At 46.7% G+C, this 17495-nt stretch overlaps 1 protein-coding gene across 1 annotated transcript; it reads left to right on the top strand.

Annotated features, from left to right (window-relative positions):
- Nucleotides 1–529: 529 nt before the first annotated feature.
- Nucleotides 530–14839, top strand: LOC121899896 (scavenger receptor cysteine-rich type 1 protein M130-like; the record flags this gene model as incomplete). Its single annotated transcript, XM_042415662.1, has 6 exons — nt 530–662; nt 8527–8832; nt 8927–9208; nt 13118–13447; nt 14084–14175; nt 14296–14839. Coding segments are annotated over 6 exons (1263 nt in total), but the record flags the coding sequence as incomplete, so codon positions are not given.
- Between the last annotated feature and the right edge of the window lie 2656 nt (nt 14840–17495).

The following is a 17495-nucleotide window of genomic DNA, read 5'->3' as shown; positions in this document are numbered from 1 at the left end:
GGGAATAGTCCGTGTTCAGGCAGACTGGAGGTGAAGTCTGAGCAGTCGTGGTCCTCAGTGTGTGAAGCTGACTTTGACCAGCAGGATGCAGAGGTGGTCTGTAGGGAGCTCGGCTGTGGGGCTCCTTCAGTCCTCCAGGGGGCGCTCTATGGAGAAGTGGAGGCTCCGATGTGGACCAAAGAGTTCCAGTGTGGAGGCCATGAGTCTGCTCTCCTGGACTGTGGAAGATCAGACTCAGCTAGAAGCACCTGCTCACCTGGCAAAGCTGTTGGACTCACCTGCTCAGGTAGAAGAGGAGCTGCAGCTTTGATTTGGCTTCATTTCTGTTCTAATGAAACTCACTTTATTCTTTTACTGATGACTCTCTTGTTTCTGTTCAGAGCCTGTCAGGTTGGTGGGAGGAGCCAGTCGCTGTGCAGGTACACTGGAGGTGAAACGATCAGAGTGGAGACCAGTGAGTCACATTTACTGGACCCTGAAGGAAGCAGCTGCAGCCTGCAGAGATCTGGACTGTGGCCCTGCTGTTTCAACAGGAAGCAGAAATGAAGCCTCAGACAGATCTGTATGGAGGATCAGTTCTGACTGTGTTCATTCTGGATCTAGACTGAGCGACTGTGCATCATCATCTTCCTCTTCCTTCATCGTGGAGCTCACCTGCTCAGGTAAGTCCATCAGTGACATCATCTATGACAGTAATATTTTCCTTCCTCTGTCACAGTGATAGTCAGTGGCAGTAGCGGACTGTGGCGTCTTGGAAACATACACACACACACACACACACCTCTTCTATGCAGAGAAATGCATTATAGCCATAAAGACGCCTTTGCCTTTACTTTTTTACAGTGAGCCGGCATAAAGCCGCCTCCGTGTGAGCTTTTCATAGCGTAGCGGCGTTCTGGAGATCAGACTGATCAGAGCTGTAAACTCTGCCATAAGCAAGTAAAGAGACGTTACTAGGACGAGGGGAGGACATTTCTCTTTGTTTGACAACGTTAAAGTTAAGTTAGACTTTTCTGTGGGCTTCCCGACTCATTTTAAAAAAGATGAGAGAGAGAGAGAGAGAGAGAGAGAGAGAGAGAGCAGCTGTGGTCGAGTGAGCTAGAGAGTGAATGGAGAGAGGGAGCGCTAGTAACGTTAGTGAGGAAGCTGATGAATCAGATCATTAAAACATTATTTTCTGATTGTTTCACAACGGTTACTTTCCAAAGCACAAACACACCTGCATCCCCGCACACCTCCTCAACCCTGCAGCTGTACGCCGCACCGCCTGATGTGGTCTGAATACGGGCTAAACAACAGCGTCAGCTCCCGGTCCCGCCGTGCCGGCTGTCACACAGAACAGCGAGGCGGATTACAGGCGCAGTATTCCCGCTTTGAACGGGCTGTGTAAAAGAGGCTGAAGTGCACTCATCACCAACAACTAACATCTAAACAATATAAAAACTACGTCATTAAGAATAAGTCCATTACAAAATCACCTTCTGACACCTGTTAACAAATGTACTCAAAGCACCGGCTCAACAAGCTGAAACTATGCTAACCTGGTTATTTCTCCCACACATGCATTAGCTAAACTGCCAACCCGGTCTTCCGATGGTAAACGTTCACTCATGTTGCTCAACAAAAAGACAATAAAGGAAAGATTTTCTGAAAGATAGAAATTAGGCCATATTTCTCACAGCAGCAAAGTCGAGCATTACCAACAACAATCTTAATCACCTCTATAGATAATTAATACAGCAGGACTCACCAGTCACTGGAAAACAAAATCCATCCTCCGTTCCTTTCTGCAATGCCTGCCTGCGTGAGTCCTGCGTGAGTCCAGCGTGAGTCCTGCGTGATTCCTACGTGAGTCCTACGCGAGTCCTGCGTGAGACCCGCGTGAGTCCCGCATGAGACCCGCGTTAGACCCACGTGAGTCCTACGTGAGACCTGTGTGAGTCCTACGTGAGTCCTACGTGAGACCTGTGTGAGTCCCGCGTGAGTTCTATGTAAGTCCTGCGTGAGTCCTGCGTGAGTCCTGCGTCAGTCCTGCGTCAGTCCTACGTCAGTCCTGCATGAGTCCTGCGTGACTCCTACGTGACTCCTACGTGATAGAAATTAGGCCATATTTCTCACAGCAGCAAAGTCGAGCATTACCAACAACAATCTTAATCACCTCTATAGATAATTAATACAGCAGGACTCACCAGTCACTGGAAAACAAAATCCATCCTCCGTTCCTTTCTGCAATGCCTGCCTGCGTGAGTCCTGCGTGAGTCCTGCGTGAGACCTGCGTGAGTCCAGCGTGAGTCCAGCGTGAGTCCTGCGTGAGTCCTGCGTGAGACCTGTGTGAGTCCTACGTGAGTCCTGCGTGAGTCCTGCGTGAGTCCTGCGTGAGTCCTGCGTGAGTCCAGCGTGAGTCCTGCGTGAGACCTGCGTGAGTCCTGCGTGAGTCCAGCGTGAGTTCTGCGTGAGTCCTGCGTGAGTCCTGCGTGAGACCTGTGTGAGTCCTACGTGAGCTCTATGTAAGTCCTGCGTGAGTCCAGTGTGAGTTCTATGTAAGTCCTGCGTGAGTCCTACGTGAGTTCTATGTAAGTCCTGCGTGAGTCCTGCGTGAGACCTGCGTGAGTCCTATGTGAGTCCTACGTGAGTTCTATGTAAGTCCTACGTGAGTCCTACGTGAGTTCTATGTAAGTCCTGCGTGAGTCCTGCGTGAGTCCTACGTGAGACCTGTGTGAGTCCTGCGTGAGACCTGTGTGAGTCCTACGTGAGTTCTATGTAAGTCCTGCGTGAGTCCAGCGTGAGTCCTGCGTGAGTTCTATGTAAGTCCTGCATGAGTCCTGCGTGAGACCTGCGTGAGTCCTACGTGAGTTCTATGTAAGTCCTGCATGAGTCCTGCGTGAGTCCTACGTGAGTCCTACGTGAGTTCTATGTAAGTCCTGCATGAGTCCTGCGTGAGTCCTACGTGAGTCCTACGTGAGTTCTATGTAAGTCCTGCATGAGTCCTGCGTGAGTCCTACGTGAGTCCTACGTGAGTTCTATGTAAGTCCTGCATGAGTCCTGCGTGAGTCCTGCGTGAGTCCAGCGTGAGTTCTGCGTGAGTCCTGCGTGAGTCCTGCGTGAGACCTGTGTGAGTCCTGCGTGAGTCCTACGTGAGTCTTACGTGAGACCTGTGTGAGTCCCGCGTGAGTCCTGTGTAAGTCCTGCGTGAGTCCTCGTGAGTCCTACGTGAGTCCTACGTGAGTTCTATGTAAGTCCTGCATGAGTCCTGCGTGAGTCCTCGTGAGTCCTCGTGAGTCCTACGTGAGTTCTATGTAAGTCCTGCATGAGTCCTGCGTGAGTCCTCGTGAGTCCTCGTGAGTCCTACGTGAGTTCTATGTAAGTCCTGCATGAGTCCTGCGTGAGTCCAGCGTGAGTCCTGCGTGAGTCCTCGTGAGTCCTCGTGAGTCCTACGTGAGTTCTATGTAAGTCCTGCATGAGTCCTGCGTGAGTCCAGTGTGAGTTCTATGTAAGTCCTGCGTGAGTCCTACGTGAGTTCTATGTAAGTCCTGCGTGAGTCCTGCGTGAGACCTGCGTGAGTCCTATGTGAGTCCTACGTGAGTTCTATGTAAGTCCTACGTGAGTCCTACGTGAGTTCTATGTAAGTCCTGCGTGAGTCCTGCGTGAGTCCTACGTGAGACCTGTGTGAGTCCTGCGTGAGACCTGTGTGAGTCCTACGTGAGTTCTATGTAAGTCCTGCGTGAGTCCAGCGTGAGTCCTGCGTGAGTTCTATGTAAGTCCTGCATGAGTCCTGCGTGAGACCTGCGTGAGTCCTGCGTGAGTTCTATGTAAGTCCTGCATGAGTCCTGCGTGAGTCCTACGTGAGTCCTACGTGAGTTCTATGTAAGTCCTGCATGAGTCCTGCGTGAGTCCTGCGTGAGTCCAGCGTGAGTTCTGCGTGAGTCCCGCGTGAGTCCTGCGTGAGACCTGTGTGAGTCCTGTGTGAGTCCTACGTGAGTCTTACGTGAGACCTGTGTGAGTCCCGCGTGAGTCCTGTGTAAGTCCTGCGTGAGTCCAGCGTGAGTTCTATGTAAGTCCTGCATGAGTCCTGCGTGAGACCTGCGTGAGTCCTGCGTGAGACCTGTGTGAGTCCTGCGTGAGTCCTACGTGAGTCTTACGTGAGACCTGTGTGAGTCCCGCGTGAGTCCTGCGTGAGTTCTATGTAAGTCCTGCATGAGTCCTGCGTGAGACCTGCGTGAGTCCTCGTGAGTCCTACGTGAGTCCTACGTGAGTTCTATGTAAGTCCTGCATGAGTCCTGCGTGAGTCCTCGTGAGTCCTCGTGAGTCCTACGTGAGTTCTATGTAAGTCCTGCATGAGTCCTGCATGAGTCCTGCGTGAGTCCTCGTGAGTCCTCGTGAGTCCTACGTGAGTTCTATGTAAGTCCTGCATGAGTCCTGCGTGAGTCCAGCGTGAGTCCTGCGTGAGTCCTCGTGAGTCCTCGTGAGTCCTACGTGAGTTCTATGTAAGTCCTGCATGAGTCCTGCATGAGTCCTGCGTGAGTCCTCGTGAGTCCTCGTGAGTCCCGCGTGAGTCCTGTGTAAGTCCTGCGTGAGTCCAGCGTGAGTCCTGCGTGAGTTCTATGTAAGTCCTGCATGAGTCCTGCGTGAGACCTGCGTGAGTCCTACGTGAGTCCTACGTGAGTTCTATGTAAGTCCTGCATGAGTCCTGCGTGAGTCCTCGTGAGTCCTACGTGAGTTCTATGTAAGTCCTGCATGAGTCCTGCATGAGTCCTGCGTGAGTCCAGTGTGAGTTCTATGTAAGTCCTGCGTGAGTCCTACGTGAGTTCTATGTAAGTCCTGCGTGAGTCCTGCGTGAGACCTGCGTGAGTCCTATGTGAGTCCTACGTGAGTTCTATGTAAGTCCTACGTGAGTCCTACGTGAGTTCTATGTAAGTCCTGCGTGAGTCCTGCGTGAGTCCTACGTGAGACCTGTGTGAGTCCTGCGTGAGACCTGTGTGAGTCCTACGTGAGTTCTATGTAAGTCCTGCGTGAGTCCAGCGTGAGTCCTGCGTGAGTTCTATGTAAGTCCTGCATGAGTCCTGCGTGAGACCTGCGTGAGTCCTACGTGAGTTCTATGTAAGTCCTGCATGAGTCCTGCGTGAGTCCTACGTGAGTCCTACGTGAGTTCTATGTAAGTCCTGCATGAGTCCTGCGTGAGTCCTGCGTGAGTCCAGCGTGAGTTCTGCGTGAGTCCTGCGTGAGTCCTGCGTGAGACCTGTGTGAGTCCTGCGTGAGTCCTACGTGAGTCTTACGTGAGACCTGTGTGAGTCCCGCGTGAGTCCTGTGTAAGTCCTGCGTGAGTCCAGCGTGAGTTCTATGTAAGTCCTGCATGAGTCCTGCGTGAGACCTGCGTGAGTCCTGCGTGAGACCTGTGTGAGTCCTGCGTGAGTCCTACGTGAGTCTTACGTGAGACCTGTGTGAGTCCCGCGTGAGTCCTGCGTGAGTTCTATGTAAGTCCTGCATGAGTCCTGCGTGAGACCTGCGTGAGTCCTCGTGAGTCCTACGTGAGTCCTACGTGAGTTCTATGTAAGTCCTGCATGAGTCCTGCGTGAGTCCTCGTGAGTCCTCGTGAGTCCTACGTGAGTTCTATGTAAGTCCTGCATGAGTCCTGCATGAGTCCTGCGTGAGTCCTCGTGAGTCCTCGTGAGTCCTACGTGAGTTCTATGTAAGTCCTGCATGAGTCCTGCGTGAGTCCAGCGTGAGTCCTGCGTGAGTCCTCATGAGTCCTCGTGAGTCCTACGTGAGTTCTATGTAAGTCCTGCATGAGTCCTGCATGAGTCCTGCGTGAGTCCTCGTGAGTCCTCGTGAGTCCCGCATGAGTCCTGTGTAAGTCCTGCGTGAGTCCAGCGTGAGTCCTGCGTGAGTTCTATGTAAGTCCTGCATGAGTCCTGCGTGAGACCTGCGTGAGTCCTACGTGAGTCCTACGTGAGTTCTATGTAAGTCCTGCATGAGTCCTGCGTGAGTCCTCGTGAGTCCTACGTGAGTTCTATGTATGTCCTGCATGAGTCCTGCGTGAGTCCTGCGTGAGTCCAGCGTGAGTCCTGCGTGAGTTCTATGTAAGTCCTGCATGAGTCCTGCGTGAGTCCTCGTGAGTCCTCGTGAGTCCTACGTGAGTTCTATGTATGTCCTGCATGAGTCCTGCGTGAGTCCTGCGTGAGTCCAGCGTGAGTCCTGCATGAGTTCTATGTAAGTCCTGCGTGAGTCCTGCGTGAGTCCAGCGTGAGTCCTGCATGAGTTCTATGTAAGTCCTGCGTGAGTTCTGCATGAGTCCTGTGTGAGTCCTACGTGAGTCCTGCGTGAGTCCTACGTGAGTCCTGCGTGAGTCCTGCGTGAGTCCCGCGTGAGTCCTGCGTGAGTCCTGCGTGAGTCCTGTGTGAGTCCTGCGTGAGTCCTGCGTGAGTCCTGCGTGAGGCAGACACATCCAGTTCTAGCTCCAGATACTGGGTTTATGGTTATGATAGTAACTGAAATCAAACAAAATATTTTTTAAAAATCACATAAATTATTTTAATAACTAATTAAATAAAATTGTTTTAATAACCTTATCATTACTGATGTGTAATATTTTATGAACTAATAATGACACCTCTCATAAACGGTCGGGCCTGCAGAGAAGGTCCTGAATGTCCTGACGGACCTCCTCTGGTCGCTGGTTTCCATTGGACTGAACTGTAAACTTATCCAGGACGACGGCATCCTAAAGGGTAGAGAAGTTAGCTTGTTCCTGGAGGCTCATTGCTTCAAACTGAGACAATCTGCAGCTTTAAGCAACCTGCTGTGGTTCACTCACACACCCTGCAGTTCTCCTGAGCAGCTCAGTCACATCCACCTTACAAGCAACAACTACATTACTAATTAATATACTTGTTGCTTGCTGCCTAAACAAATAAGCAACTGTTTGCTAACAAGTTCAATATATCAAGTTAAAAGCTGATGATATGTCAGTGTTGTGTTCACTACTTGTTTCTGATGGAAACTATTGTGCGTGCAGTGTTGTATGAATGTCTTATTAACATGTTGATCAGCTGTTTTCTGTCTGATCTGAAGGCAGCTGAGGATGTTAATCTGTTTCCTCCTCTGCTCTCTGACTCCTCTGTATTACACATGAATGTAGGAGTTCTCTGTGTTGTGTGATCACCTCTCACTGATCAACGTTCATTTATTTCAACCAAAGCCGTTTCTACTCAAACCAAATCTGCATCATATTCCATCTGCATATATATGACAACAAATTCTACTTTTTACTCATAAAAAACTTCATTTAAGGAATTTAGCTGCATTAAAATCAAGATCAAAACAAACTATAAACAAAATAAAATATTCTGAACAAAATGTTTTGAATAAACTATAAATTGATGAACAAGAAACAAACATAAAATTGAGTGTAATAAAGTGACACCAGCAAGATCAAGTCTGATCCCAAATCAGACAACTACAGTATTATTTTTAGGGCCTAATGAAACTAAAGGTGCAAATGAACTACAAAGAAATAACAAATTACACACAATTATCACTATGAAGATTAAAACAGAAGACTTTCAGTTATCATCATCATCATCACTGAAGGATAAGTCCTTTTGCAAACCATAGTGACAGTGCATCAAATATGTGTGTAAACGTTGTCCTTGATCTAGTGATGTCACTGTCAGACTGTCAGACTTGACCGACTCAGCCATCAACGTCAGTACGTCAACATGTGAGAATCTGATGATGACTGTGAAACTGGTTTGTTGTGAGCAGGGCTGTAGTGGTAAAAAAAGCTTGAGTAAACCCTACCTTACCTCAGCCACACCGTCTATATGCTCCTTAATATAGATCCATGTTTGTAATATAACTAAACAACTCAACTGACTTAAGAGGATCTCATTTCCTCAAACTTAAAGCCAAATCAAGACAACTGTTTGACTTCTAGATGAATCAGCATTTAGTGTTTATAACAGAAACTATCTGTCAGTTTTAGTGCTGTGTTTCCAACAGTTACTGAGGTCACCCACCTTTTAACAGCTGTAGAAATCATCATGTTAATAGAGTTGTTGTGTAGTGTTAGTGCCTGTATTCAAAGATCTGTTAGTCCTTTTATAGCAGGTTTTAATCTTGTGCTTTGACTTTTGTTTGTTAGGATGTCCTTTAGTTTACATTTGGATAACAGTTTGTGCTTTTAAAGATATTTTCAGAACAGTAATTCATCTACATACAGGTGGAAGTCAGACTTTACCAGTTTGTTCTGCCTCCTGCTTTAATGTGTTCATGTGTCTCCATCACCTGACGTCTGGGCTGCTTCTATGTGTTTCTCTTTCCCACAATGCTCCCACAAGATGGAGCCTGAGTAAGACAAGTTCAAATCCTACAAATAGCTTGAAATATTTTCTATAAATAAAGACTTGAGTCAGGTATGAATGTGCTCTCTCTCTTTATCAGTTCTTACTTTCATATTCTAAAAAGTTGTATTGATATGAATGTTGCAGGTAAATATTCCCCAAACTAATGATGGTTCTCTCTCTCCAGACTCTGTCAGGCTGGTGAATGGGACTAGTCCGTGTTCAGGCAGACTGGAGGTGAAGTCTGAGCAGTCGTGGTCCTCAGTGTGTGAAGCTGACTTTGACCAGCAGGATGCAGAGGTGGTCTGTGGGGAGCTCAGCTGTGGGGCTCCTTCAGTCCTCCAGGGGGCGCTCTATGGAGAAGTGGAGGCTCCGATGTGGACCAAAGAGTTCCAGTGTGGAGGCCATGAGTCTGCTCTCCTGGACTGTGGAAGATCAGACTCAGCTAGAAGCACCTGCTCACCTGGCAAAGCTGTTGGACTCACCTGCTCAGGTAGAAGAGGAGCTGCAGCTTTGATTTGGCTTCATTTCTGTTCTAATGAAACTCACTTTATTCTTTTACTGATGACTCTCTTGTTTCTGTTCAGAGCCTGTCAGGTTGGTGGGAGGAGCCAGTCGCTGTGCAGGTATACTGGAGGTGAAACAGGGAGAGTGGAGACCAGTGATTGACTTTTATTGGACCCTGAAGGAAGCAGCAGCAGCCTGCAGAGATCTGAGCTGTGGCTCTGCTGTTTCAACAGGAAGGAGAAATGAAGCATCAGACAGATATGTATGGTTGATCAATCCTTACTGTGTTCAGTCTGGATCTAGACTGAGCGACTGTGCATCATCATCTTACTCTTCCTCTATCGTGGAGCTCACCTGCTCAGGTAAGTCCATCAGTGACATCATCTATGACAGTAATATTTTCCTTCCTCTGTCACAGTGATAGTCAGTGGCAGTAGCGGACTGTGGCGTCTTGGAAACATACACACACACACACACACACACACACACACACACCTCTTTTATACAGAGAAACGCATTATAGCCATAAAGACGCCTTTGCCTTTACTTTTTTACAGTGAGCCAGCATAAAGCCGCCTCCGTGTGAGCTTTTCATAGCGTAGCGGCGTTCTGGATTCAGAGGCGTGACGGAGATCAGACTGATCAGAGCTGTAAACTCTGCCATAAGCAAGTAAAGAGACGTTACTAGGACGAGGGGAGGACATTTCTCTTTGTTTGACAACGTTAAAGTTAAGTTAGACTTTTCTGTGGGCTTCCCGACTCATTTTAAAAAAGACGAGAGAGAGAGAGAGAGAGAGCAGCTGTGGTCGAGTGAGCTAGAGAGTGAATGGAGAGAGGGAGCACTAGTAACGTTAGTGAGGAAGCTGATGAATCAGATCATTAAAACGTTATTTTCTGATTGTTTCACAACGGTTACTTTCCAAAGCACAAACACACCTGCATCCCCGCACACCTCCTCAACCCTGCAGCTGTACGCCGCACCGCCTGATGTGGTCTGAATACAGGCTAAACAACAGCGTCAGCTCCCGTTCCCGCCGTGCCGGCTGTCACACAGAACAGCGAGGCGGATTACAGGCGCAGTATTCCCGCTTTGAACGGGCTGTGTAAAAGAGGCTGAAGTGCACTCATCACCAACAACTAACATCTAAACAATATAAAAACTACGTCATTAAGAATAAGTCCATTACAAAATCACCTTCTGACACCTGTTAACAAATGTACTCAAAGCACCGGCTCAACAAGCTGAAACTATGCTAACCTGGTTATTTCTCCCACACATGCATTAGCTAAACTGCCAACCCGGTCTTCCGATGGTAAACGTTCACTCATGTTGCTCAACAAAAAGACAATAAAGGAAAGATTTTCTGAAAGATAGAAATTAGGCCATATTTCTCACAGCAGCAAAGTCGAGCATTACCAACAACAATCTTAATCACCTCTATAGATAATTAATACAGCAGGACTCACCAGTCACTGGAAAACAAAATCCATCCTCCGTTCCTTTCTGCAATGCCTGCCTGCGTGAGTCCTGCGTGAGTCCTGCACGAGTCCTGCACGAGTCCTGCGTGAGTCCTGCGTGAGTCCTGCGTGAGTCCTACGTGAGTCCTACGCAAGTCCTGCGTGAGACCCGCGTGAGACCCACGTGAGTCCCGCATGAGACCCGCGTTAGACCCACGTGAGTCCTACGTGAGTCCTACGTGAGACCTGTGTGAGTCCTACGTGAGTCCTACGTGAGTCCTACGTGACTCCTACGTGACTCCTACGTGAGTTCTATGTAAGTCCTGCGTGAGTCCTACGTGAGTCCTGCGTGAGTCCTGCGTGAGTCCTACGTGAGTCCTGCGTGAGACCCGCGTGAGTCCCGCGTCAGACCCGCGTTAAACCCGCGTGAGTCCTACGTGAGTTCTATGTAAGTCCTGCGTGAGTCCTGCGTGAGTCCTGAGTGAGACCCGCGTGAGTCCCGCGTCAGACCCGCGTTAAACCCGCGTGAGTCCTACGTGAGTTCTATGTAAGTCCTGCGTGAGTCCTGCGTGAGTCCTGCGTGAGACCCGCGTGAGTCCCGCGTGAGACCCGCGTGAGTCCCGCGTCAGACCCGCGTTAAACCCGCGTGAGTCCTACGTGAGTTCTATGTAAGTCCTGAGTGAGACCTGCGTGAGTCCCGCATGAGTCCTGCATGAGTTCTATGTAAGTCCTGCGTGAGTCCTGAGTGAGTCCTGAGTGAGTCCTGCGTGAGTCCTACGTGAGACCTGCGTGAGTCCTGCGTGAGTCCTACGTGAGTCCTACGTGATTCCTGCCTGAGTCCTGCGTGAGTCCTACGTGAGTCCTGCGTGAGACCTGCGTGAGTCCTACGTGAGTTCTATGTAAGTCCTGCGTGAGTGCTATGGAAGTCCTGCGTGAGTCCTGCGTGAGTCCTGCGTGAGACCTGTGTGAGTTCTATGTAAGTCCTGCGTGAGTCCTGCGTGAGACCTGTGTGAGTTCTATGTAAGTCCTGCGTGAGTCCTGCGTGAGTCCTACGCGAGTCCAGCGTGAGTCCAGCGTGAGTCCAGCGTGAGGCCCGCGTGAGGCCTACGTGAGTCCTACGTGAGTCCTGCGTGAGACCTGCGTGAGTCCAGCGTGAGTCCAGCGTGAGTCCAGCGTGAGACCTGCGTGAGTCCAGCGTGAGTCCTGCGTGAGTCCTGCGTGAGTCCTGCGTGAGACCTGCGTGAGTCCAGCGTGAGTCCCGCGTTAGACCCGCGTGGGTCCTACGTGAGTCTTACGTGAGACCTGCGTGAGGCAGACACATCCAGTTCTAGCTCCAGATACATTCCTTTTGGAATGTCTTATTAACATGTTGATCAGCTGTTTTCTGTCTGATCTGAAGGCAGCTGAGGATGTTAATCTGTTTCCTCCTCTGCTCTCTGACTCCTCTGTATTACACATGAATGTAGGAGTTCTCTGTGTTGTGTGATCACCTCTCACTGATCAACGTTCATTTATTTCAACCAAAGCCGTTTCTACTCAAACCAAATCTGCATCATATTCCATCTGCATATATATGACAACAAATTCTACTTTTTACTCATAAAAAACTTCATTTAAGGAATTTAGCTGCATTAACATCAAGATCAAAACAAACTATAAACAAAATAAAATATTTTGATCAAAATGTTTTGAATAAACTATAAATTTATGAACAGCAATAAACAAAATTCTTCAATCAGTTCTTTACTTTCTCCTTGTTTTTCTTTCAACACCATTAACGTTACATCCTGTGATTCTTCATCACTTCTGTCTCGTCTCTCCTGATTCCTTCACTCAGTCTGGAAATGTAAAAAGCTTCCTCTTAAGAGTCTGACAGAGCATGAAGCAGAACTTTAACTTGTACGGTGTTAATTACAGTAATTGTGGACCAACGACACACAGTGTGAATACATCAGCAGTCAAGCTATCAAACTATCAGCTACATTAACATTACTGTAATGTAAAGCAGCAGCAGATAAACTGGACGCTTAAACAACACTAATGTCAATTTATAAAACTTCTGCTTCACTGAAGAGTTTTTCTAGCTACTTACTTTGTTGTCTTTTGTCTGACAGATTATTATTTGATGCTGCACATGTCAGTTAATGTCATATATGATCCTCTGAACTCTGTTTTATTCATTTCTCTCATGAAAGCGGCTCCAGTCTGCCTGCTAGCTTCAGCACGGAGGGTTTGTTTGTTTTAACACCAGCGCAGCAGGAGTGGGTGGTGGTTTGTTGGTCCGTGTTAACAGTAACAGACATCTCCGTGTCTCATAAAAGGACACAATGTTCCAACAGTAAACAAAACAAGCGCTCCTAGAAGCTCCAACAGAAACTGTGGTAGGAAGCCAGTCTGAGCTAACAGCTGTAAAGTGATGGAAAGTTTGCTTAAACACTGTTTCAGAATTTGAGAGGTGGGTAAACGGCGTTTACATGCGTTTAGCCTCCACTACAGCCCTGCTTGTAAGACAAAGAGCTCTCGGATTAAAAACTGCTTTTTGATCTATACACACATTTTATTTTAGCCATTGTGAGCTTAAATAATGTTTGTATTTTAGATCAACACAAAAGGACGTTTGGTGTTAATTTATATTTGAGGAGAGAAGAAATACGTTGGTGCAACGGGGCCCTCTAGTGGTCACAGGGGTCGTACACACATGAATAGTCTGTGTGTAGCAAGAAAAGGCCTTAATTTGAACAAACTAATGAGGAGAAAATAACATTCAGCTTCTCACAGAGGAAGAAGGATTCATCATCTCTCTGTGTTTACAGACCTGCTGGTTCAGCCAATCATCTCTGTGTCTTCTACCATGGACGGGGTCTCCGAGGCCCAGCAGCAGGGGTTTCAGGTGCGTCAGGGCTCCAACTTCACCATCAGCTGCTCCGTCCAGCCTCAGTACCCAGGAGGCTCCTTCCAGCTCACCTTCACCTCCTCCAACACAACACACAACTACACCCAGCCAGCTGTCAATCACTCTGCTGACTTCCTGTTTCCTGCTGCAGACCCCGCCCACCAAGGAAACTACAGCTGTGTTTATGGCGTCTATGTTTTTGCTCATAACTTCTTCTCTGAGAGCCGTCTGCTGTCTCTCACTGTCACAGGTAAGCTGAAGCAGAGTGTGAAGCTCAGTGGAACTGAGACGTCACACTGACTTTGTTTCCATGTTTGTAAAAATGATAAAAAGTCATCAGGCAGCAGGACCGACCCAGCGACCTACAGAGAGCTGAGGCAGAATCTGATGAAGGAACTGTAAACTGTTTCCTTCCCGGCTTCTTTAATGTTATTGAACCATAACAACTGTGTTGTAGTGAAAAGTAAAAGACAGCAAACGAGTCAGTGAAGCCAGATAAGCACTATAATGATAATAAACAGGACTTTACATGATGAGCTGAATGTCATCAGGAGAACTCAGAGCTTCACCAGGATCACATTTGATTTAACTGCATGTAAAGATGTTGATTGTTAACAATCAGTTGAATCATTTCAACCAGACAGGAGCTTTAAGGAGACAATCAGCAGACTTTCATTCATTCTTTCAAACCGGCTGTAAACACACGAGTTGTCTTTGTCCAACATCATCAGCATACAGAGGAGATCAGATGAACTTATAATCAACAAGCTGCTTCACACTTCAGTGATTTTAGGAGATTTAACGTCACTAAAGTTTCTGTTTGATGGGAGCTGTTGTTCTCATGATGTCATGTGATCTAATGTGATGACTGAATGTGTCTCGTCAGATCCAACAGTTCATATCATCAGACTGGTCGTCCTGCCGGTGACTCTGCTGTTGGTCGTCGCTGTCGTCGTTTTCATCCTGAAGGTCCTGAAGGTCCTGAACACATGTTTGTTGTTTAGAGGACTGGTTGAAATGAAGCACTCAGCCTGTTTATATTGAACTGAAGAGAGGAGTGATGCAGTAACTTAGATCTGTGTTGTCATGTCTCTCCAGGCCAGCAGGGGGCAGAGGTCAGGCCCACAGGAGAACATTGAGCTGGATTCTTATAACCTCGGTGTTTCCAGAGCTGAAGGAGAGCCGGCTGAAGAGGAAGGAGCCCAGGGAGCAGAGTAGGACCTCCAAGGAGCCACAAACCACTGAAGAAGAAAATCATCTTTGGGTTCATCTCTCCTCTCAGTCTCAGCCAGGTTTTTGCAGCCCAGTACGGCGAGGAATGGCGTCCATACTAGTCGATTCCACAGCTTTTGATTTACATCCAGCAGCAACGCTCAGTGCCACAACAGGAAGTAGCGAGACCTTTATTAAGACCAGTAGAAGAAGAGCAGAGAGGAGATCTGATTGGACCATTTGTAACATAATTATCTGTATATAGTTATATTTTATCATCATTAACTTCTCTCATGTGAACAGCTGTAACTGCTTTTACTTAAATATTTTGATGAATCCAGAGTTTTATGGTCTCATCTGGATAAATGTTGAGTCAACAAATCATTTAAAAATCCATCCAGTTGTTTGATGAGTTTATACATTTTTCTTCACTGTCTTTTATATACTATAAACTACTTATTCAGCTAAAATGTGTTATTGCTTCTTTTAAGAATATTTGCTTTTTGAGTTAAAGTAACTGAGTAAAAGAAAAAGTTATCGAGTGAAATCAAATGTTTTTGTAATGGCAATTTTCATTTTTTGATGTCCTTTCTTTTCCTGTTTTTCCAGTTTACCATTACTACACAGGTAGGTTAAGTTAGGAGTGATCTTACGCAGATTCAAGAACAGATTTTCCAGTCCGTTGGCTGCCGTTTAGTTTGTTGTTTTATTGAAGTCTTTGTACATGTCATGAACATACCGGGTTTCTATCCTGCCAGCTGTAGTGTGCGTCTGTTCCCGATCTGGTAAGAACTGTATGTGCCCCACCTGCCTGTGCCTTCCGTTTCCTGTCACCTATGCCCCTAAATATACAACCCTGTGCATCTCATGACCGCCACCCAGTGTCCAAAATAATACTGCAAGTTATAACTAAACAAATGACATGCCAACAATCAACATAAATGGCTCCTACATACCGGCCCCTAATTGTTTTAAGTATATAACAAAACAATTACCAATAAATAATAAAAAAGGTGCCATATCCATCATACTTTACATATACAATTTTCAACAAATGCATGTACTATGTGTTGGCATTTCTTCTTTACTGATTCTTCAATCTTCCCTTTTTTTTTCTTTTTTTTTTTTCTTTTTGCCGTTTAGGACTCAGCTTCTTGGAGCAGACATATCTTTGTTATTGGTCTTTCCAAGATGCTGCTCTTCGTCTGAAGTCGAACTGTGCGCACAAGTCCTTGTGCATCTGGTTTAGTTTCCAGTATTCTGCCCATTAGCCATGAGCCTCGTGGTGCAGTAGAATCTTTGTCTTTGGCTGAAAGAGATGATGGCGCTTTCTGCTTGGATAAGATCTTCAGGACATAAACACTGTCCACAGAGTGTTGTTTTAAACACTTGCATCTCTTTTTCAACCTTTTCTTTTAGCTTGCCAGGATCTTTTTCAAAGCTACTCACAGCAGCCTGAATCTCTTTTCTCATTCGAGCCAGCTGCAGGAGTGTTGTCTTTACTTTAAGAAGCCAAGCTACAGCAATCTTCAGATTCCTCCATGATGAGAAATAGTTGATGAGAGTTTGTGGGGTTCGATGGACTCTGGACAATAACGTTTATTGTGATGTCTTGTTTGATTTCTGAATCATTAGCAGAGATTGCAGATTCCAAGTGAGGTTTTGGCCATTCTCTGTCTGGCTTACAGAGAAAATCTGGTCCCTGGATCCATCTTTTGCAGTTCAAGAAGCGGTCTGCTGTTAGTCCCCTAGAGGCTTCATCTGCAGGATTTTCCTTTGTGTTAACATATCTCCATTGTGATACATCAGTAGCATCCCTTATAAAAGAGGTCCTGTTTGCTACAAATGTTTGGAAGCGTTTGGTTTCGTTGTTGATGTATTTAAGCACCGTTGTGCTATCGGTCCAGAAGATGGATTTGTTCAATTGAAGCTGTAATTCCTTTTGCAGCATTGTGTCAACTTTGACAGCTAGGACTGCAGCTGTGAGCTCCATTCGGGGAATCGTTATTTGTTTCAATGGTGCCACTCTGGATTTTCCTATTATGAATGCAACATGCACTTCTCTGTTATAGTTTTCCAGTCTTATATGTGAGGCAGTACCATAGCCACTTTCACTGGCGTCTGAAAAGTGGTGTAGCTGTGCAAATCTGATTTGACCAAAGCTTGTGGGCTTCATGCACCGGTCTACTTTAAACTCTGCCATCTTGTTAAGGTCTGCTAGCCATCCTGTCCACCGATGCAAGAAGGTTTGGGGTATGTTTTCATCCCATCCAAGTTTTTTCTTACAGAGCTCCTGCATAATCAGTTTGGCTGGCAGAGTAAATGGTGCCACAAATCCTAAAGGGTCGTATATAGAGCCGACTACGGACAAGATGCCACGTCTGGTGTATGGTCGTTCCTGTGCAGCAAATTTGAACTTGAAGACATCTGTTTCAACACACCAGTGCAATCCCAGGGCTCTTTCCATTGGCAGATTGTCTTTGTCCAAGTCCAACTCCTTAGTCTCTTTGGTTCGGTTTTCTTGGGGAATGGATGCCAATACAGCACGGCTGTTGCTGATCCACTTTGACAGCATGAATCCTCCCATTTTGCAGAGAGCAGTCAGGTCTCTTACCATTTCCTGTTTCAAAGGCAGGGATTTCAAACAATCATCTACATAGAAGATGCACGTGATGAAGAACTGGATTTGTGCTTTGATTTAGGTTTTGAGGTATTTGAAACGCTGTCATCAGGTCTAATGTCATCTGAATTTACTACACTTCGTAGTATGACACTTTCAGCAATGGAGTGTGCAATTTCCTGTCCAGCCTCAGGTAACCACACCTTTACATCTTGTATAAACCCTTTAAAGATTTCCATTTTTCGTTGAAACCACTGATTTTGCTTTTCAAGTTCATCTTCAGGCAGTGGTAAATTCACCAGTGATTCATGGTTTTCTTTGGCTTCATCACAGAGCTTGATTAATTGAAACAAATTAGATTGTACTTCTCTTGCATTTTCCTTTGATTTCATGAGCTCTTTCAGCATTTCCATCAACTTGTTAGCTTGTTTACATTTCCTGTTTCTTGTCTTCTGACAATTTGCAA

Source organism: Thunnus maccoyii, chromosome 7 (assembly GCF_910596095.1).
Source record: "Thunnus maccoyii chromosome 7, fThuMac1.1, whole genome shotgun sequence".
Classification (NCBI taxonomy): domain Eukaryota; kingdom Metazoa; phylum Chordata; class Actinopteri; order Scombriformes; family Scombridae; genus Thunnus; species Thunnus maccoyii.
The sequence above is the reverse complement of the archived record's forward strand: the minus strand, read 5'-3'. Positions and strand labels throughout refer to the sequence as shown.